This window comes from Echiichthys vipera, assembly GCF_963691815.1.
Source record: "Echiichthys vipera genome assembly, chromosome: 19".
Lineage (NCBI taxonomy): Eukaryota > Metazoa > Chordata > Actinopteri > Perciformes > Trachinidae > Echiichthys > Echiichthys vipera.
Genome location: NC_139844.1, coordinates 22,201,779 through 22,224,709, shown reverse-complemented (window position 1 = coordinate 22,224,709; position 22,931 = coordinate 22,201,779). Strand labels below are relative to the sequence as shown.

General features: G+C 42.7%; 1 protein-coding gene across 1 annotated transcript; it reads left to right on the top strand.

Moving 5' to 3' along the window:
• Window positions 1-1,218: 1,218 nt before the first annotated feature.
• On the top strand, window positions 1,219-6,803 carry lamp5 (lysosomal associated membrane protein family member 5). Its single transcript, XM_083934208.1, has 6 exons — window positions 1,219-1,329; window positions 1,856-2,034; window positions 2,557-2,688; window positions 3,125-3,221; window positions 3,774-3,962; window positions 5,887-6,803. Exons 1-6 carry the CDS (start codon window positions 1,278-1,280, stop codon window positions 6,060-6,062), a joined length of 825 nt encoding a protein of 274 aa, XP_083790334.1. The 5' UTR covers window positions 1,219-1,277; the 3' UTR covers window positions 6,063-6,803.
• The last annotated feature ends 16,128 nt before the right edge of the window (window positions 6,804-22,931 follow it).

Sequence of the window (22,931 nt, the reverse complement as noted above, 5' to 3'; positions counted from 1 at the left end):
TAACTAATTCAAAAGTACTGTGCGTAAACTGTGTGCGCATGCCAGCACCTGCCAGTCGGATACTGCAGCTCCAGAGCTGTGTGTAACTTCCAGTGTCAGTGTATGTGGTTGCTCCTGTGCTCAGCAGCTTTGCCACTCCTTTTTGAAGTAGGTGGGGGGTGCATTGAGGGGGGGGGGGGGCATACATTACAAATGACTTAATACTGCATCTCTGCGTTATGCCACGGTCTTTAATTATCTCTGTATCTTTCATCGTAACGTATCTGTTGGATGGTTTGCCATTTTCCGTTATTGATTTGAATGTTTAACAGTGAATCCACCATCTGAGACGAACACGGTGCCCTGTGTTAGAGAGAGAGAGAGAGAGAGAGGGAGACAACTATTGTGGACAGTGTTTACAGTACAATTTCAAAAAGGGTCAATATGTCATTCTTAAGGTGGATTTTTGTCCTCTGATTGAGGGGTTTTGTGAGCACGTGCCATTTAGGTGTGGGTTATAAGCATCAAAATTACGATTCGTAAAACGGGGGGGGAGAGAATGCCCTAGTGGTTCGTGTGCCAGTTTCCCCTGTGTCGTAACTTGCGAGGCGTTTCTCCTTGACACTTTCTACCAGACACGTTCACATCTCACTCCGTCAAACGAAACAATCAAGATGAAGTAATGTTCGCAGCGCTCATTCCCACCGACTCATCTGTAACCTTGCAGAAGTGGAGTTTGAGGGAGGGAGAGAGGGAGAGACGGAGGGAGGGAGGGGGGGTGTTTTCGGCGTTTCCCTCCAGACATACATCATTTCAGCCCAACCTACAGAGATGGAGACTACAGCATTGCGGGAATAACTGAGACTGCACGCCGAGTCCTTCCTTACAAGGGAAACATTCAGGTGACGGACTTTTTTCCTTTCGAGAAGGATCATTATTCCTGATGTGGATGATGTCTAGAAGCAGCTGAATCTTGCAGCTGTCACTGGGTAAAAAAAAAAACCCAACACGTCAACCTTGAGAGGGCGGTCGGTTTGGACAGTCAGAACTCATCGGAGCCGGCAAACCGGATCTCACGTCCAACCTGGAGACGTTTTTTGCTGCATTCGCGATGATCTGAGCGTGACTACTGGGCGCTGAGTAGAGGCATCCCTCCCCTCTCTCTCTCTCTCTCTCCCTCTCCTTCTCTCCCGCCTCCCCTCTCTGTCTTTCTTTCTCTCTTTTCTGGTCGTGGGTTCAGCACAGGCTGCCCAGACATTTAGCCCCCTTTTTTTCCTGCGCCGGGGAAGCTTACAGCAATGGGACGACTCGGTTTCAGCACCACGGAAAGCGCCCGGCTTCTGCTGCTCGGTATGTTCGGTAAGACGGGGGGAGTCTGTGTGTTAGTGTGTGTGTCAGTGTGCTCGTGTGTGTGCGTGTGCAGCTGTCGTGACTCCTCATTGCATGTGTGTGTTTGTGTACGCGCGCACATGCATGCGTGTGCACCATCTGCGCGTGTTTAGCAATGTGTGTTCTGGCATATTTCACCCCTTATTCCCTCCTGGCGTGAATAGAAAAGTCGCAGTTCATCACTTTCTGACGTTGTTTAGACCGCAGCCAGTACGTGCTGTTGCGCCCCTGATACTGCAGATTCCAGCCCCCAGCGTTTTCACCTGACGTTGACTTTGCCGCGAGGAAACAGAGGTGATACGCCAGAGATCTAAACATGTGAGCTAAACTAAGGGTTGCCTGTTACGCCGCCGTTTCTGCTGATTTTGCATGTTTTGGCGAGCGTGTGCGTGATTGAGCGTGCGAGTGTGTGGTCCTCATCTGTTACCCCGCTGTCATGAGTGCCCCCCCCCTCCTCCAACTTCTCAATATTCTACTCTATGGGCAGGTGTGCTGGCGCTGTCCGTGGTGCTGGCGGAGCAGGAAGGGGAGAACCTGTCCGGTCTCTCCAACAACCCAGACAAAGCCATCTTCGCGGTCCGGGAGAACGGCACGACATGCTTAATGGTGGAGTTCGCCGTGAGATTCCTCGTGCCATATGACGTGCTCGCGCTCAACGGGATAGACGTAAGGAATCCCCCGTGCATTTTTCATATATGTGCATGCTTAAAAAGGTTTCAAGCATGTACGCTGTATAAAATGTTACTTTGCGCTGAAGACGTCCAAGCTTTATTCGTTGTGCGTAAATGTGTTCAGAGCACTAGAAGCGTTTTGTTTTACATACAGAACATTTTGCTTTTCATTTAAATTGACTGTTTTTGCTCGCACTGATAACGAAAATGTATGTTCAGTACGTTAGAATTGTGTTTGGTAACTGCTTGTTTAGTGTGCGGCCGTGCGTAAAATGCGGTAGCCGCTAGACCCATCATCAAGAAAAGGAAAACATTTTTCGAAATCAATCTTTATCATTAACTCAATTGACTTTTCTTTTTTGCTTCTTGTAAGAAAAACCCTTTCAAATAACCCTGCATGCTTCCTGTATATTTGGTTACGCTGCAAGCTCGTGCGTAAAAATGGAACAACGTAAAATGGTCCACCGACATTACAACCCGTCATCTCTCAACTTTTTTTTGCTCCATCTTTGTGCAGCTGATCACCGAGCAGGCGGCGTTCACTCTGCCCCTTGGCGCAGAAATCGAGGGGAAATGTGGGAGCACGGAGTCAGAGATCCACATAACCTGGAAGGACAAAGCCTACACTCTCAGCATCTACTTCTCTAAGGTGGGCGAGCTATCGGCAGGGGAACGGCACAATGCATACACTGTATCATCACATGCCCTTTAAAAAAATTCTGAATCATCTCCTGGGAATATCAAGTCGCCAACTTTTGTGTATTGTCACTTGGAACCTTGTTTTGGTTGAGCAATGAGGAAATACAGTGTCTTGAGTTTCGCATTTATGTGCCACTGGCTGTTTCTCTCCTTGGATTAAATGTCGCCTGCGACCGTAGTGGGATCATATCCCTACTGCTGTCCTGAATTAAGGGGGATACTTTACCTAAAAGAAAAATTCCTCATCGTCAGAACACATTCATGTAATAGTTGACGGGAGCCTTGGGCGGCCAAGGTGGATTTTTTTCCCATAGTAGGCCGAACTGCCCTCTCCATGCAAAAGAAGAGCACAGTTTGACGCTTGTGCGTGTCTCTGTGTGTTACAGGATTTCCGTGACAAGGGCATTGAGGTGTGGAAGATTAGCAAGGTCCAGTTCGTCTATGACACCTCGGAGACATCGCATTTCATCAACGCGTACAACCGTGAGTTCCCCGCCGAGCCCGTGTACAGTAGCGAGTCAGCACATTTGCATCCCGCCTGCTTTGATCGCAACTTGCTCTCATTCATGTCCTGTTTGCATTCAGGAGGAATTAGAGGGTTGATTCATGCACGGATCAACGATTTACGCCCACGTTTATAGAACATTTAAGTACAGATATTAGATACAGTAGCCTACAGTATGCATTTATGGTGAAAAAATATTCCAGTTGATAAATAAAACTGCATTGTTGTATCATAATCATCATCATCATTATTATCATCAACAACAACAACAAACAAAACAGATGCTTTCATCATTTTTGTGTCTGACCTCTTCTAATAAACTCGTTTTACTGTAGACTTGAAATATTTATTTATTAATTATGGGGGATTATTGCTGAAAATCATCTCACTTTATGGAATTTGCATGAATCACACACACACACACACACACATACACACACACACACACACACACACACACACACACACACACACACACTTACATAACAATACCTTAATGCTTACTTTTATATTTATTCATCTGTCTCCAGCTGGGAGGCACACAGCCAGCACCCACCGCCTGTCCGCCCTGGTGACCCCTGCCGGGCGCTCCTATGTGTGTGCAGCACAGCAGACTCTCACCCTCATCTCAAGTGACCACCAGAAGGGCATCACCGTCTCCATGTATGACATCCAGATCCAGCCCTTCGACATCGCCTCTGACTTTATGTTCAGCGAACGTAAGAACAACCAATAGCTTTTGAGAAACACTGCCACGAAAAGCAAGTAAACCTTCCACAGACTGCTGTGATAATGAGAACAATGAGAAATACTGGGGGTGAGGGAGTTACAACGCACTGACACACGTACATACATACTCTCTCTCTCTCTCTCTCTCTCTCTCTCTCTCTCTCACACACACACACACACACGCACCCCTCTGGGGGGGTTATTGCTGCAGTATGAGGAGTACCGGGCTGCAGAGAGGGACACAGGGTGACAAGAGAAAAAAGAGGAGGTGTTGCGATGGGGGACAAAAGAGACTCAAAGAGAGAAAGAGAAGGGGTTGGGGTCATTAGGACTTTATGAGTACAGTCATATCCTTGCCCTCAATGCAGCTTTTATAGACAGTCAATGTACCTGCTGTCCTCTGAAGCCAATCACCTTGAAAGAATCATTTGCTCTGAGCTGCTGTAAACTAGGCTGTGCTATGCTTCACTGCCTCCTTCAGTGTGCATTACTGCCGTCCACAGGGAGAAACTCCTTTTGCTTTTAAACCACATACAGATTGTACAGCCAGTTGTGGTCTAAGCATCCTTCTCCCCCCTTGGAGATACCCACAAGGATAAAGCAAAAAAAAACAAAAAAAACTTTCAGGACATTCATAATCCCCATCTACAATTTGTATTCGTAAATCTGTTTTCAAATTTCACATTCTAACAAAATAAAAATACAGGTTTCTTTATAATATGCTGAAAGTCATAATATAGTATGTTGTAAAAAAAAAAAAAAACTCATAAAAAATACATAGTATAGTATGTTGAAAATGTCATAGTATGGTTTTCAGAGAAAAAGTCATAGTATATGAGGTCATAACATTGTCATAGTATAACATATTAACATCATTTTGTAAAACAAATCTGAGTAAAAAGTCCTAACAAAATCATAGTATAGTGTGTTGGAAAAAAGTCATGAAAAAGTCATAGGATCTCATTAAAAAAAGTCATAGTATTTTGAAAAAGTCCTATAAAAAAAGCCATGGTATGTTGAAAAAGTCCTAAAAAAAAGTCACGGTATGTTGAAAATGTCCTAAAAAAAGCCATGGTATGTTGAAAAGTCCTAAAAAAAAAAAGTCGTGGCATGTTGAAAAAGTCCTAAATAAATCATGGTATGTTGAAAAAGTCCTGAAAAAAAGTCATGGTATGTTGAAAATGTCCTAAAAAAAGTCACGGTATGTTGAAAAAGTCCTAAAAAAAAGTCACGGTATGTTGAAAAAGTCCTAAAAAAAGTCATGGTAGTTGAGAAAGTCCTTAAAAGGTCACTGTATTTTGAAAAAGTCCTAAAAAAGTAAAAAAGTCATGGTATGTTGAAAAAAGTCCTTTAAAAAAGTCATGGTATGTTGAAAAAGTCCTTAAAAAAGTCATGGTATGTTGAAAAAGTCCTAAAAAAAAGTCATGGTATGTTGAAAAAGTCCTAAAAAAAAAGTCACGGTATGTTGAAAAAGTCCTAAAAAAAAGTCATGGTATGTTGAAAAAGTCCTAAAAAAGTCATAGTATGTTGAAAAAGTCCTAAAAAAGTCATGATATGTTGAAAAAGTCCTATAAAAAAGTCATGATATGTTGAAAAAGTCCTATAAAAAAGTCATAGTATGTTGAAAAAGTCCTATAAAAAAGTCACGGTATGTTGAAGAAGTCCTAAAAAAAAGTAAAAGTCATGGTATATTGAAAAAGTTCTTAAAAAAAACAAAAAAGTCATGGTATGTTGAAAAAATATATTGTTTCCTTCACATATTGAATTCTTTTATATGTTGAAAGTCGGACTTATTCACCTGCTGAACGGCACTATAAACGATCCATCACAGACTAAATCTACACACACTGTCATAATCCTTCATGTTTAGCCACCTCTGCACACTGACTATGGTCGTTATTCCTCTTCCTGCAGCCTACAAGTGCATCACTGACCAGCGGGAGCGCCTGGAGGAGACCCTCCCCCTCATTCTGGGCTTCATTTTGGCCCTCATTATCGTCATCACACTCACTGTCTACCACTTCCACCTGAAGCTGACGGCCACCCAGCCCCAGCTGCCCCGAGATCGCTCCATGTACAAGAACATGTAACCAGCGGCGTGGCAGCGGCCCCCTCGGTTCTCTCCGAAGCTAATCTGATAAAAGACTCGTCTCCTCGATGTCCTGGGCCTAACACCACAGAGGAAAGAACCGTGCGACGGACTGAATCCCTGACAGAGAAATATGTGATGTTGTACAAAGGGTTGACTGGGACTTCTGAACAGTTAAAACACACCTTAATGGGATGGCCTGGGGCCTCCCGTGGATGTATTTGCAGGGTAAAACCACCAAAACCGAATTTACCCCGCCGCTCAATTGAATCTTAACGCCATACATTCATAGTTTGTATTACGGTAATTCGAATTTTAAAGAAAACAAAGACGTGCATTTATGCTTTTGTGAAAAAACGATCGATTTTTGTCCATATTGGAGGTTGATTGTCGTGTGAAAGTCACCAACTCGAGGTTACAGTTGACCTGTTTCTTTTTCCAAAACACCCCTTCAGCTATTTTTATCCCACTTCTCGTTGAAAGAAAATTCAGAAATTACCAGAGCTTCTGCTGTCTTTTGCCGACTGTTTGTTGTCTCCGCCTCTCTTTCTCTCTCTGAAACTGCTGCTAAATAATTTCAATACCCATTGTTGGTTCTGTAATTGCTGATCTTGATATATTTCCTTTTTTTTTCAGAAATCCCTTATATTCCGTTTTGAATGCAGCCATCGTGTGTCACAGTGGACAAGTCTTGTAGTGTGTGCAGTGCAGTGGCATTCAGAGTTGCGATGTTTTTGCTTTGACTTCGACGAATCTTTTCTCCACACCGATGTATGAACATATCAACAAAGGAAATACATAAACATCTGACAAAAGTTCTCTACTACAGAGTAAAGAATTGATCAGAATGCCATATGAGAGTGTTTATGAGAAGAGAGGTTATTCAATTGAAAAAATATGTGTATAATATTTTCAGAATTAAAGTCTATGCATAAACTTCTGCTGATGCAATCTTGTGCAGTATTCTTCTGTTCATTGAAATAAATGGCTGGAATCATCTCTACACACCTGTCAACTCATTCCTATTATCTATCACATTACTACAGCACACTATCTCGAATGTTTCACACCTAATGAATATAATATAAATAATAGCACAACTTGAGAAAGGTGACGGATACTCCTGTCAGGGCCGACGTTGCAGGGATGAGCTATCGATTTTGTCGCGCGACTCCGGGCCTTCAAAAGGAAATGCAATTTGAACAGGTCTAATTGAAAATAAATGGAGCTTTTGTGTCAGCTACTTCTATTAGTTTCAGCAGCGTGGGCATCGTACATCATCCTCAGTCACAAGTCATCACAGTCAAAGCCATTAATACAGGGCCACGTCATTGTTGGCTACGGCTATGAGAAAGTGTCTTTTTCTGTTCTAACACTCTCTCACACTTAACATGGGAAAAATCATTCAAATTGAGTTTCGAGAGTGAATGATTTCTGATGGAAAGCCTCAAAGGCCAACTCAAGGCCTGACTTTTCCCCTATTTGACTAGAATTGTCACGTTTAAATCGGACCAAGTCCAGATTAATATATAGATACTTCTTTACCGACCACAACCAAGGACTGAAGCACTAACAGCATACCTGAAGCTAGCTGAACACATGCATGGTAAAGGATTATTTTAGCGCCAGAGAGGACAAGATTTAAGATTAGGCGAAGTCTCAACAAATACGCACCTAAGGAAAAAAAACGAGGCATACAATTGTTTAAGATCAAAGGGTTCCCGATGTCCGATCCCAACAAAACCAGCATAAGTGCACTCAGCACCCACGAAATAGGGGGGGGGGGGGGGTAGCCCAGGTTTCAAGTCTCTAAACTAACCCCTAACCCTAATCTCAAACCTTAACCCTATTTTAAATAGGCCATAACTTTTGATAGGAACGTCGTAGAGACTCCATCTTGGTACCAATGGAAAGCGCAGGGCCACAATTAGGGGGGTAGGCGAGGTCTCAACTAATGAGCACCTAAGGAAAAAAAAATAGGCACACAATTGTTTGAGATCAAAGGGTTCCCGACGTCCGATCGCAACGAAACTAGCAGGAGTGCACTCAGCACCCACGAAATAGGGGAGGTTAGCCAAAGTTTCAAGTCTCTAAACTAACCCCTAAACCCTAACCCTAATCCTAAACCCTAACCCTAACCCTAACCCTAACCCTAACCCTAAACCCTAACCCTAACCCTCATCTCAAACCTTAACCCTATTTTAAATAGGCCATAACTTTTGATAGGAACGTGGTAGAGACTCCATCTTGGTACCAATGGAAAGCACAGGGCCACAATTAGGTGGTAGGCGAAGTCTCAACAAATGAGCACCTAAGGGAAAAAAAATAGGCACACAATTGTTTAAGATCAAAGGGTTCCCGACGTCCGATTGCAACGAAACTAGCACGGTTGCACTCAGCACCCATGAAATAGGGGGGGGGGGGGGGGGGGTAGCCAAAGTTTCAAGTCTCTAAACTAACCCTAACCCCTAAACCCTAACCCTAATCCTAAACCCTAAACCCCAACCCCAACCCTAACCCTAACCCTAACCCCAACCCCAACCCTAACCCTAACCCCGACCCTAACCCTAACCCCAACCCCAACCCTAACCCTAACCCTAACCCCCAGGCGCAAAACGCCACAAAAAGTTTAAAAACAACTAAACAGACGCAAAACACCACAAAAATGTAAAAAAACGACTAAACAGACGCAAAACACCAAAAAAAGTGGAAAAAACGACTAAAAACAGAAGCAAAACACCACAAAAACGTGTAAAACGACTGTAAACAGATGAAAAACACCACAAAAACGTGAAAAACGACTAAAAACAGATGAAAAACTCCACAAAAATGTGAAAAAAATACTAAAAACAGACGCAAAACACCAAAAAAACATGAAAAACGACTTTAAACAGATGAAAAACACCACAAAAACGTGAAAAAACATCTAAAAACAGATGAAAAACTCCACAAAAATGTGAAAAAACTACTAAAAACAGATGGAAAAACACCCAAAAAACTGAAAAAAACGACTAAAAACAGAAGCAAAACATCACTAAAATGTGAAAAAACAACTAAAAGGAGACGCAAAACACCACAAAAAGGTGAAAAAACGACTAAAAACAGACGCAAAACACCCAAAAAACTGAAAGAAACGACTAAAAACAGAAGCAAAACACCAAAAAAACATGAAAAAACGACTTTAAACAGATGAAAAACACCAAAAAAACATGAAAAACTACTTTAAACAGATGAAAACATCACAAAAACGTGAAAAAACGACTAAAAACGCTAACCCCAACCCCAACCCTAACCCTAACCCTAACCCTAATCTAAACCCTAACCCTAACCCTAACCCCAACCCCAACCCCAACCCTAACCCTAACCCTAACCCTAACCCTAACCCTAACCCTAACCCTAATCTAAACCCTAACCCTAACCCTAACCCCAACCCCAACCCCAACCCCAACCCCAACCCCAACCCTAACCCTAACCCTAACCCTAACCCTAACCCTAATCTAAACCCTAACCCTAACCCTAACCCCAACCCCAACCCCAAACCCAACCCCAACCCTAACCCTAACCCTAATCTCAACCCTAACCCTAACCCCAACCCCAACCCCAACCCTAACCCTAACCCTAACCCTAACCCCAACCCTAATCTCAACCCTAACCCTAACCCCAACCCTAACCCTAATCTAAACCCTAACCCTAACCCCAACCCCAACCCTAACCCTAACCCCAACCCTAACCCCAAACCCAACCCTAACCCTAACCCCAACCCCAACCCTAACCCTAACCCTAATCTCAAACCTTAACCCTATATTAAATAGGCCATAACTTTTGATAGGAACGTCGTAGAGACTCCATCTTGGTACCAATGGAAAGCACAGGGCCACAATTAGGGGGGTAGGCGAAGTCTCAACTAATGAGCACCTAAGGAAAAAAAAATAGGCACACAATTGTTTGAGATCAAAGGGTTCCTGACGTCCGATCGCAACGAAACTAGCAGGAGTGCACTCAGCACCCACGAAATAGGGGAGGTTAGCCAAAGTTTCAAGTCTCTAAACTAACCCCTAAACCCTAACCCTAATCCTAAACCCTAACCCTAACCCTAACCCTAAACCCTAACCCTAACCCTAATCTCAAACCTTAACCCTATATTAAATAGGCCATAACTTTTGATAGGAAAAAACATGAAAAAACGACTTTAAACAGATGAAAAACACCAAAAAAACATGAAAAACTACTTTAAACAGATGAAAACATCACAAAAACGTGAAAAAACGACTAAAAACGCTAACCCCAACCCCAACCCTAACCCTAACCCTAACCCTAATCTAAACCCTAACCCTAACCCTAACCCCAACCCCAACCCCAACCCTAACCCTAACCCTAACCCTAACCCTAATCTAAAGCCTAACCCTAACCCTAACCCCAACCCCAACCCCAACCCCAACCCTAACCCTAACCCTAACCCTAATCTAAACCCTAACCCTAACCCTAACCCCAACCCCAACCCTAACCCTAACCCTAATCTCAACCCTAACCCTAACCCCAACCCCAACCCCAACCCCAACCCTAACCCTAACCCTAACCCTAACCCCAACCCTAATCTCAACCCTAATCCTAACCCCAACCCTAACCCTAATCTAAACCCTAACCCTAACCCCAACCCCAACCCTAACCCTAACCCCAACCCTAACCCCAAACCCAACCCTAACCCTAACCCCAACCCCAACCCTAACCCTAACCCTAATCTCAAACCTTAACCCTATATTAAATAGGCCATAACTTTTGATAGGAACGTCGTAGAGACTCCATCTTGGTACCAATGGAAAGCGCAGGGCCACAATTAGGGGGGTAGGCGAAGTCTCAACTAATGAGCACCTAAGGAAAGAAAAATAGGCACACAATTGTTTGAGATCAAAGGGTTCCCGACGTCCGATCGCAACTAAACTAGCAGGAGTGCACTCAGCACCCACGAAATAGGGGGGGTAGCCCAAGTTTCAAGTCTCTAAACTAACCCCTAAACCCTAACCCTAATCCTAAACCCTAACCCTAACCCTCATCTCAAACCTTAACCCTATTTTAAAAAGGCCATAACTTTTGATAGGAACGTCGTAGAGACTCCATCTTGGTACCAATGGAAAGCACAGGGCCACAATTAGGGGGGTAGGCGAAGTCTCAACAAATGAGCACCTAAGGGAAAAAAAATAGGCACACAATTGTTTAAGATCAAAGGGTTCCTGACGTCCGATTGCAACGAAACTAGCACGGGTGCACTCAGCACCCATGAAATAGGGGGGGGGGGGGTAGCGAAAGTTTCAAGTCTCTAAACTAACCCTAACCCCTAAACCCTAACCCTAATCCTAAACCCTAAACCCCAACCGCAACCCTAACCCTAACCCTAACCCTAACCCCAACCCCAACCCTAACCCTAACCCCAACCCTAACCCTAACCCCAACCCCAACCCTAACCCTAACCCCCAACCCCAACCCTATCCCTAACCCCAACCCTAACCCTAACCCCAACCCCAACCCCAACCCTAACCCTAACCCCCAGCCCTAACCCTAACCCTAATCTCAAACCTTAACCCTATTTTAAATAGGCCATAACTTTTGATAGGAACTTCGTAGAGACTCCATTTTGGTACCAATGGAAAGCGCGTGGCCATAATTAGGGGGGTAGGCGAAGTCCCAAAAAAATGACTAAAAACAGACGCAAAACACCATAAAAGTGAAAAAAAACAACTAAAAACAGACGCAAAACACCACAAAAATGTGAAAAAACGACTATAAACAGACGCAAAACACCAAAAAACTGAAAAAAACGACTAAAAACAGAAGCAAAACACCACAAAAAGTTTAAAAACAACTAAACAGACGCAAAACACCACAAAAATGTAAAAAAACGACTAAACGGACGCAAAACACCAAATAAAGTGGAAAAAACGACTAAAAACAGAAGCAAAACACCACAAAAACGTGAAAAACGACTGTAAACAGATGAAAAACACCACAAAAACGTGAAAAACAACTAAAAACAGACGCAAAACACCACAAAAATGTGAAAAAACGACTATAAACAGACGCAAAACACCAAAAAACTGAAAAAAACGACTAAAAACAGAAGCAAAACACCACAAAAAGTTTAAAAACAACTAAACAGACGCAAAACACCACAAAAATGTAAAAAAACGACTAAACGGACGCAAAACACCAAATAAAGTGGAAAAAACGACTAAAAAAAGACGCAAAACACCAAAAAAACATGAAAAACGACTTGAAACAGATGAAAAACACCACAAAAACGTGAAAAAACATCTAAAAACAGATGAAAAACTCCACAAAAATGTGAAAAAACTACTAAAAACAGATGGAAAAACACCCAAAAAACTGAAAAAAACGACTAAAAACAGAAGCAAAACATCACAAATATGTGAAAAAACAACTAAAAAGAGACGCAAAACATCACTAAAATGTGAAAAAACAACTAAAATCAGACGCGAAACACCACAAAAAGGTGAAAAAACGACTAAAAACAGACGCAAAACACCCAAAAAAATGAAAAAAACGACTAAAAACAGAAGCAAAACACCACAAAAACATGAAAAAACGACTTTGAACAGATGAAAAACACCAAAAAAACATGAAAAACTACTTTAAACAGATGAAAACATCACAAAAACGTGAAAAAACGACTAAAAACGCTAACCCCAACCCCAACCCTAACCCTAATCTAAACCCTAACCCTAACCCTAACCCCAACCCCAACCCCAACCCCAACCCTAACCCTAACCCTAACCCTAATCTAAACCCTAACCCTAACCCTAACCCCAACCCCAACCCCAACCCCAACCCTAACCCCAACCCTAACCCTAACCCTAACCCTAACCCCAACCCTAATCTCAACCCTAACCCTAACCCCAACCCTAACCCTAATCTAAACCCTAACCCTAACCCCAACCCCAACCCTAACCCTAACCCCAAACCCAACCCTAACCCTAACCCTAACCCCAACCCCAACCCTAACCCTAACCCTAACCCCAACCCTAACCCTAATCTCAAACCTTAACCCTATATTAAATAGGCCATAACTTTTGATAGGAACGTCGTAGAGACTCCATCTTGGTACCAATGGAAAGCACAGGGCCACAATTAGGGGGGTAGGCGAAGTCTCAACAAATGAGCACCTAAGGGGAAAAAATAGGCACACAATTGTTTAAGATCAAAGGGTTCCCGACGTCCGATTGCAACAAAACTAGCACGGGTGCACTCAGCACCCATGAAATAGGGGGGGGGGGTAGCCAAAGTTTCAAGTCTCTAAACTAACCCCAACCCCAACCCCAGCCCTAACCCTAACCCCAACCCCAACCCCAACCCCAACCCCAACCCTAACCCCAACCCTTACCTTAACCCTAACCCCAACCCTAACCCTAACCCTAACCCCAACCACAACCCCAACCCCAACCCCAACCCTAACCCTAACCCTAACCCCCAGCCCTAACCCTAACCCTAATCTCAAACCTTAACCCTATTTTAAATAGGCCATAACTTTTGATAGGAACTTCGTAGAGACTCCATTTTGGTACCAATGGAAAGCGCGTGGCCATAATTAGGGGGGTAGACGAAGTCCCAAAAAAATGACTAAAAACAGACGCAAAACACCATAAAAGTGAAAAAAAACGACTAAAAACAGAAGCAAAACACCACAAAAATGTGAAAAAACAACTGAAAACAGACGCAAAACACCACAAAAATGTAAAAAAAACGACTAAACAGACGCAAAACACCAAAAAAAGTGGAAAAAACGACTAAAAACAGAAGCAAAACACCACAAAAACGTGAAAAACGACTGTAAACAGATGAAAAACACCACAAAAACGTGAAAAACGACTAAAAACAGATGAAAAACTCCACAAAAATGTGAAAAAAATACTAAAAACAGACGCAAAACGACAAAAAAACATGAAAAACGACTTTAAACAGATGAAAAACACCACAAAAACGTGAAAAAACATCTAAAAACAGATGAAAAACTCCACAAAAATGTGAAAAAACTACTAAAAACAGATGGAAAAACACCCAAAAAACTGAAAAAAAACGACTAAAAACAGAAGCAAAACATCACAAATATGTAAAAAAACAACTAAAATCACACGCGAAACACCACAAAAAGGTGAAAAAACGACTAAAAACAGACGCAAAACACCCAAAAAAATGAAAAAAACGACTAAAAACAGAAGCAAAACACCAAAAAAACATGAAAAAACAACTTTGAACAGATGAAAAACACCACAAAAACGTGAAAAACGACTAAAAACAGATGAAAAACTCCACAAAAATGTGAAAAAAATACTAAAAACAGACGCAAAACACCCAAAAAACATGAAAAACGACTTTAAACAGATGAAAAACACCACAAAAACGTGAAAAAACATCTAAAAACAGATGAAAAACTCCACAAAAATGTGAAAAAACTACTAAAAACAGATGGAAAAACACCCAAAAAACTGAAAAAAACGACTAAAAGCAGAAGCAAAACATCACAAATGTGTGAAAAAACAACTAAAAGGAGACGCAAAACATCACTAAAATGTGAAAAAACAACTAAAATCAGACGCGAAACACCACAAAAAGGTGAAAAAACGACTAAAAACAGACGCAAAACACCCAAAAAACTGAAAAAAACGACTAAAAACAGAAGCAAAACACCAAAAAAACATGAAAAAACGACTTTAAACAGATGAAAAACACCAAAAAAGACCAAAAAAACATGAAAAACTACTTTAAACAGATGAAAACATCACAAAAACGTGAAAAAACGACTAAAAACGCTAACCCCAACCCCAACCCTAACCCTAACCCTAACCCTAATCTAAACCCTAACCCTAACCCTAACCCTAACCCCAACCCCAACCCCAACCCCAACCCCAACCCTAACCCTAACCCTAACCCTAACCCTAATCTAAACCCTAACCCTAACCCTAACCCCAACCCCAAACCCAACCCCAACCCTAACCCTAACCCTAATCTCAACCCTAACCCTAACCCCAACCCCAACCCCAACCCCAACCCTAACCCTAACCCTAACCCTAACCCTAACCCCAACCCTAATCTCAACCCTAACCCTAACCCCAACCCTAACCCTAATCTAAACCCTAACCCTAACCCCAACCCCAACCCTAACCCTAACCCCAACCCTAACCCCAAACCCAACCCTAACCCTAACCCCAACCCCAACCCTAACCCTAACCCTAATCTCAAACCTTAACCCTATATTAAATAGGCCATAACTTTTGATAGGAACGTCGTACCCCAACCCCAACCCTAACCCTAACCCTAACCCTAATCTAAACCCTAACCCTAACCCTAACCCCAACCCCAACCCCAACCCTAACCCTAACCCTAGTCTAAACCCTAACCCTAACCCTAACCCCAACCCCAACCCCAACCCCAACCCTAACCCCAACCCTAACCCTAACCCTAACCCTAACCCCAAACCTAATCTCAAATCTAACCCTAACCCCAACCCTAACCCTAATCTAAACCCTAACCCTAACCCCAACCCCAACCCTAACCCTAACCCCAACCCTAACCCCAAACCCAACCCTAACCCTAACCCCAACCCCAACCCCAACCCTAACCCTAACCCCAACCCCAACCCTAACCCTAACCCTAATCTCAAACCTTAACCCTATATTAAATAGGCCATAACTTTTGATAGGAACGTCGTAGAGACTCCATCTTGGTACCAATGGAAAGCACAGGGCCACAATTAGGGGGGTAGGCGAAGTCTCAACAAATGAGCACCTAAGGGGAAAAAAATAGGCACACAATTGTTTAAGATCAAAGGGTTCCCGACGTCCGATTGCAACAAAACTAGCACGGGTGCACTCAGCACCCATGAAATAGGGGGGGGGGGGGGGTAGCCAAAGTTTCAAGTCTCTAAACTAACCCTAACCCCTAAACCCCAACCCTAACCCTAACCCCTAAACCCCAACCCTAACCCTAACCCCAACCCCAACCCTAACCCTAACCCTAACCCCAACCCCAACCCCAACCCCAACCCTAACCCCAACCCTTACCTTAACCCTAACCCCAACCCTAACCCTAACCCTAACCCCAACCCCAACCCCAACCCTAACCCTAACCCTAACCCTAACCCTAACCCCAACCCTAATCTCAACCCTAACCCTAACCCCAACCCTAACCCTAATCTAAACCCTAACCCTAACCCCAACCCCAACCCTAACCCTAACCCCAACCCTAACCCCAAACCCAACCCTAACCCTAACCCCAACCCCAACCCTAACCCTAACCCTAATCTCAAACCTTAACCCTATATTAAATAGGCCATAACTTTTGATAGGAACGTCGTACCCCAACCCCAACCCTAACCCTAACCCTAACCCTAATCTAAACCCTAACCCTAACCCTAACCCCAACCCCAACCCCAACCCTAACCCTAACCCTAGTCTAAACCCTAACCCTAACCCTAACCCCAACCCCAACCCCAACCCCAACCCTAACCCCAACCCTAACCCTAACCCTAACCCTAACCCCAAACCTAATCTCAAATCTAACCCTAACCCCAACCCTAACCCTAATCTAAACCCTAACCCTAACCCCAACCCCAACCCTAACCCTAACCCCAACCCTAACCCCAAACCCAACCCTAACCCTAACCCCAACCCCAACCCCAACCCTAACCCTAACCCCAACCCCAACCCTAACCCTAACCCTAATCTCAAACCTTAACCCTATATTAAATAGGCCATAACTTTTGATAGGAACGTCGTAGAGACTCCATCTTGGTACCAATGGAAAGCACAGGGCCACAATTAGGGGGGTAGGCGAAGTCTCAACAAATGAGCACCTAAGGGGAAAAAAATAGGCACACAATTGTTTAAGATCAAAGGGTTCCCGACGTCCGATTGCAACAAAACTAGCACGGGTGCACTCAGCACCCATGAAATAGGGGGGGGGGGGGGGGTAGCCAAAGTTTCAAGTCTCTAAACTAACCCTAACCCCTAAACCCCAACCCTAACCCTAACCCCTAAACCCCAACCCTAACCATAACCCCAACCCCAACCCTAACCCTAACCCTAACCCCAAAATTAGGGGGGTAGACGAAGTCCCAAAAAAATGACTAAAAACAGACGCAAAACACCATAAAAGTGAAAAAAAACAACTAAAAACAGAAGCAAAAAGCCACAAAAATGTGAAAAAACAACTAAAAACAGACGCAAAACACCACAAAAATGTAAAAAAACGACTAAACAGACGCAAAACACCAAAAAAAGTGGAAAAAACGACTAAAAACAGAAGCAAAACACCACAAAAACGTGAAAAACGACTGTAAACAGATGAAAAACACCACAAAAACGTGAAAAACGACTAAAAACAGATGAAAAACTCCACAAAAATGTGAAAAAAATACTAAAAACAGACGCAAAACGACAAAAAAACATGAAAAACGACTTTAAACAGATGAAAAACACCACAAAAACGTGAAAAAACATCTAAAAACAGATGAAAAACTCCACAAAAATGTGAAAAAACTACTAAAAACAGATGGAAAAACACCCAAAAAACTGAAAAAAAACGACTAAAAACAGAAGCAAAACATCACAAATATGTAAAAAAACAACTAAAATCAGACGCGAAACACCACAAAAAGGTGAAAAAACGACTAAAAACAGACGCAAAACACCCAAAAAAATGAAAAAAACGACTAAAAACAGAAGCAAAACACCAAAAAAACATGAAAAAACGACTTTGAACAGATGAAAAACACCAAAAAAACATGAAAAACTACTTTAAACAGATGAAAACATCACAAAAACGTGAAAAAACGACTAAAAACGCTAACCCCAACCCCAACCCTAACCCTAATCTAAACCCTAACCCTAACCCTAACCCGCACCCCAACCCCAACCCTAACCCTAACCCTAATCTAAACCCTAACCCTAACCCCAACCCCAACCCCGACCCTAACCCTAACCCTAATCTCAACCCTAACCCTAACCCCAACCCTAACCCTAATCTAAACCCTAACCCTAACCCCAACCCCAACCCGAACCCTAACCCTAACCCTAACCCCAACCCTAATCTCAACCCTAACCCTAACCCCAACCCTAACCCAAATCTAAACCCTAACCCTAACCCCAACCCCAACCCCAACTCTAACCCTAACCCCAACCCTAACCCCAAACCCAACCCTAACCCTAACCCCAACCCCAACCCCAACCCTAACCCTAACCCCAACCCCAACCCTAACCCTAACCCTAACCCCAACCCCAACCCTAACCCTAATCTCAAACCTTAACCCTATATTAAATAGGCCATAACTTTTGATAGGAACGTCGTAGAGACTCCATCTTGGTACCAATGGAAAGCACAGGGCCACAATTAGGGGGGTAGGCGAAGTCTCAACAAATGAGCACCTAAGGGGAAAAAAATAGGCACACAATTGTTTAAGATCAAAGGGTTCCCGACGTCCGATTGCAACGAAACTAGCACGGGTGCACTCAGCACCCATGAAATAGGGGGGGGGGGGGTAGCCAAAGTTTCAAGTCTCTAAACTAACCCTAACCCCTAAACCCTAACCCTAATCCTAAACCCTAAACCCCAACCCCAACCCTAACCCTAACCCTAACCCCAACCCCAACCCTAACCCTAACCCCAACCCTAACCCTAACCCCAACCCCAACCCTAACCCTAACCCCAACCCCAACCCTAACCCTAACCCTAATCCCAACCCCAACCCCAACCCCAATCCTAACCCCAACCCTTACCTTAACCCTAACCCCAACCCTAACCCTAACCCTAACCCCAACCCCATCCCTAACCCTAACCCCAACCCTAACCCTAACCCCAACCCCAACCCCAACCCTAACCCTAACCCTAACCCCCAGCCCTTACCCTAACCCTAATCTCAAACCTTAACCCTATTTTAAATAGGCCATAACTTTTGATAGGAACTTCATAGAGACTCCATTTTGGTACCAATGGAAAGCGCGTGGCCATAATTAGGGGGGTAGGCGAAGTCCCAAAAAAATGACTAAAAACAGACGCAAAACACCATAAAAGTGAAAAAAAAGACTAAAAACAGAAGCAAAACACCACAAAAATGTGAAAAAACAACTAAAAACAGACGCAAAACACCACAAAAATGTGAAAAAACGACTATAAACAGACGCAAAACACCAAAAAACTGAAAAAAACGACTAAAAACAGAAGCAAAACACCACAAAAATGTGAATAAACAACTAAAAAGAGACGCAAAACACCACAAAAATGTGAAAAAACGACTAAAAACAGACGCGAAACACAACAAAAAAGTGAATAAACAACTAAAAAGAGACGCAAAACACCACAAAAACGTGAAAAAACGACTAAAAACAGATGAAAACACCATAAAAATGTGAAAAAACAAATATAAACAGGCGCAAAACACCACAAAAAGTTTAAAAACAACTAAACAGACGCAAAACACCCCAAAAATGTAAAAAAACGACTAAACAGACGCAAAACACCAAAAAAAGTGGAAAAAACGACTACAAACAGAAGCAAAACACCACAAAAACGTGAAAAACGACTGTAAACAGATGAAAAACACCACAAAAACGTGAAAAACGACTAAAAACAGATGAAAAACTCCACAAAAATGTGAAAAAAATACTAAAAACAGACGCAAAACACCAAAAAAACATGAAAAACGACTTTAAACAGATGAAAAACACCACAAAAACGTGAAAAAACATCTAAAAACAGATGAAAAACTCCACAGAAATGTGAAAAAACTACTAAAAACAGATGGAAAACACCCAAAAAACTGAAAAAAACGACTAAAAACAGAAGCAAAACATCACAAATATGTGAAAAAACAACTAAAAGGAGACGCAAAACATCACTAAAATGTGAAAAAACAACTAAAATCAGACGCGAAACACCACAAAAAGGTGAAAAAACGACTAAAAACAGACGCAAAACACCCAAAAAAATGAAAAAAACGACTAAAAACAGAAGCAAAACAGAAAAACTACTTTAAACAGATGAAAACATCACAAAAACGTGAAAAAACAACTAAAAACGCTAACCCCAACCCTAACCCTAACCCTAATCTAAACCCTAACCCTAACCCTAACCCTAACCCCAACCCCAACCCCAACCCTAACCCTAACCCTAATCTAAACCCTAACCCTAACCCTAACCCTAACCCTAACCCCAACCCCAAACCCAACCCCAACCCTAACCCTAACCCTAACCCTAATCTCAACCCTAACCCTAACCCCAACCCCAACCCCAACCCTAACCCTAACCCTAACCCTAACCCCAACCCTAATCTCAACCCCAACCCTAACCCCAACCCTAACCCTAATCTAAACCCTAACCCTAACCCTAACCCTAACCCTAACCCTAACCCTTAACCCTAACCCTAACCCCAACCCCAACCCTAACCCTAACCCTAACCTTAACCCCAACCCCAACCCTAACCCTAACCCTAACCCCAACCCTAACCCTAACCCCAACCCCAAACCTAACCCTAACCCCAACCCTAACCCTAACCCCAACCCCAACCCCAACCCTAACCCTAACCCCAACCCTAACCCTAACCCCAACCCCAACCCTAACCCTAACCCCAACCCCAACCCTAACCCTAACCCTAATCCCAACCCCAACCCCAACCCCAATCCTAACCCCAACCCTTACCTTAACCCTAACCCCAACCCTAACCCTAACCCTAACCCCAACCCCATCCCTAACCCTAACCCCAACCCTAACCCTAACCCCAACCCCAACCCCAACCCTAACCCTAACCCCCAGCCCTTACCCTAACCCTAATCTCAAACCTTAACCCTATTTTAAATAGGCCATAACTTTTGATAGGAACTTCATAGAGACTCCATTTTGGTACCAATGGAAAGCGCGTGGCCATAATTAGGGGGGTAGGCGAAGTCCCAAAAAAATGACTAAAAACAGACGCAAAACACCATAAAAGTGAAAAAAAGACTAAAAACAGAAGCAAAACACCACAAAAATGTGAATAAACAACTAAAAAGAGACGCAAAACACCACAAAAATGTGAAAAAACGACTAAAAACAGACGCGAAACACAACAAAAAAGTGAATAAACAACTAAAAAGAGACGCAAAACACCACAAAAACGTGAAAAAACGACTAAAAACAGATGAAAACACCATAAAAATGTGAAAAAACAAATATAAACAGGCGCAAAACACCACAAAAAGTTTAAAAACAACTAAACAGACGCAAAACACCCCAAAAATGTAAAAAAACGACTAAACAGACGCAAAACACCAAAAAAAGTGGAAAAAACGACTACAAACAGAAGCAAAACACCACAAAAACGTGAAAAACGACTGTAAACAGATGAAAAACACCACAAAAACGTGAAAAACGACTAAAAACAGATGAAAAACTCCACAAAAATGTGAAAAAAATACTAAAAACAGACGCAAAACACCAAAAAAACATGAAAAACGACTTTAAACTGATGAAAAACACCACAAAAACGTGAAAAAACATCTAAAAACAGATGAAAAACTCCACAGAAATGTGAAAAAACTACTAAAAACAGATGGAAAAACACCCAAAAAACTGAAAAAAACGACTAAAAACAGAAGCAAAACATCACAAATATGTGAAAAAACAACTAAAAGGAGACGCAAAACATCACTAAAATGTGAAAAAACAACTAAAATCAGACGCGAAACACCACAAAAAGGTGAAAAAACGACTAAAAACAGACGCAAAACACCCAAAAAAATGAAAAAAACGACTAAAAACAGAAGCAAAACAGAAAAACTACTTTAAACAGATGAAAACATCACAAAAACGTGAAAAAACAACTAAAAACGCTAACCCCAACCCTAACCCTAACCCTAACCCTAATCTAAACCCTAACCCTAACCCTAACCCCAACCCCAACCCCAACCCTAACCCTAACCCTAATCTAAACCCTAACCCTAACCCTAACCCTAACCCTAACCCCAACCCCAAACCCAACCCCAACCCTAACCCTAACCCTAACCCTAATCTCAACCCTAACCCTAACCCCAACCCCAACCCCAACCCTAACCCTAACCCTAACCCTAACCCCAACCCTAATCTCAACCCCAACCCTAACCCCAACCCTAACCCTAATCTAAACCCTAACCCTAACCCTAACCCTAACCCTAACCCTAACCCTTAACCCTAACCCTAACCCCAACCCCAACCCTAACCCTAACCCTAACCTTAACCCCAACCCCAACCCTAACCCTAACCCCAACCCTAACCCTAACCCCAACCCCAAACCTAACCCTAACCCCAACCCTAACCCTAACAAGGGGTAACCCTAACCATTTCCCAAATTTTTAGAAAGGTCCTAGAGAGACGAGACCAAGCCAGAAAGGTTTCTCTCAGCCAGCTGAGCCAGAAAATCCCCTCATTTCGATTTCTGGAAATTCACTTAATTGGCTTTTAAAAATCACCCTTATTAGATAGAAGGTTCATTCCTTCGACGCTGGATTCCTCATATTTTTCTGCTTTTTTTGATACCAGTTTCATCAAGATTGCTCACCATGCAATATACAACCAGACAGCAGGTGGCGCTGTACCTGTTAGATGGCAAAATGGATGGTTTCCTCTAACTAATCTATTACATTCATTTTCCCCAAAATTCTCAGAGCTGTAAAATGCCCATAGATTATCTAATTTGAATGATTTCAACATCAAACTTCATATTTTTTTTCTGTCTTTCCTTGAGAATTTTCTTTTGAAATTCAGGGATAAAAATTAAAATGTATTGTTTGGGTAAAAAGAAGACATATGTACCAAAGTTACACTCTAGGCTTGACTGTTTGCCTCAGGTGAGTCC

Bases quoted from the DNA above. Each gene is read 5' to 3' on its own strand.
- lamp5 (XM_083934208.1), top strand. From the start codon at position 1,278: ATGGGACGACTCGGTTTCAGCACCACGGAAAGCGCCCGGCTTCTGCTG. The intron at 1,330-1,855 runs GTATGTTCGGTA...CTCTATGGGCAG, and splicing joins CGCCCGGCTTCTGCTGCTCG to GTGTGCTGGCGCTGTCCGTG. The intron at 3,222-3,773 runs GTGAGTTCCCCG...ATCTGTCTCCAG, and splicing joins TTTCATCAACGCGTACAACC to CTGGGAGGCACACAGCCAGC.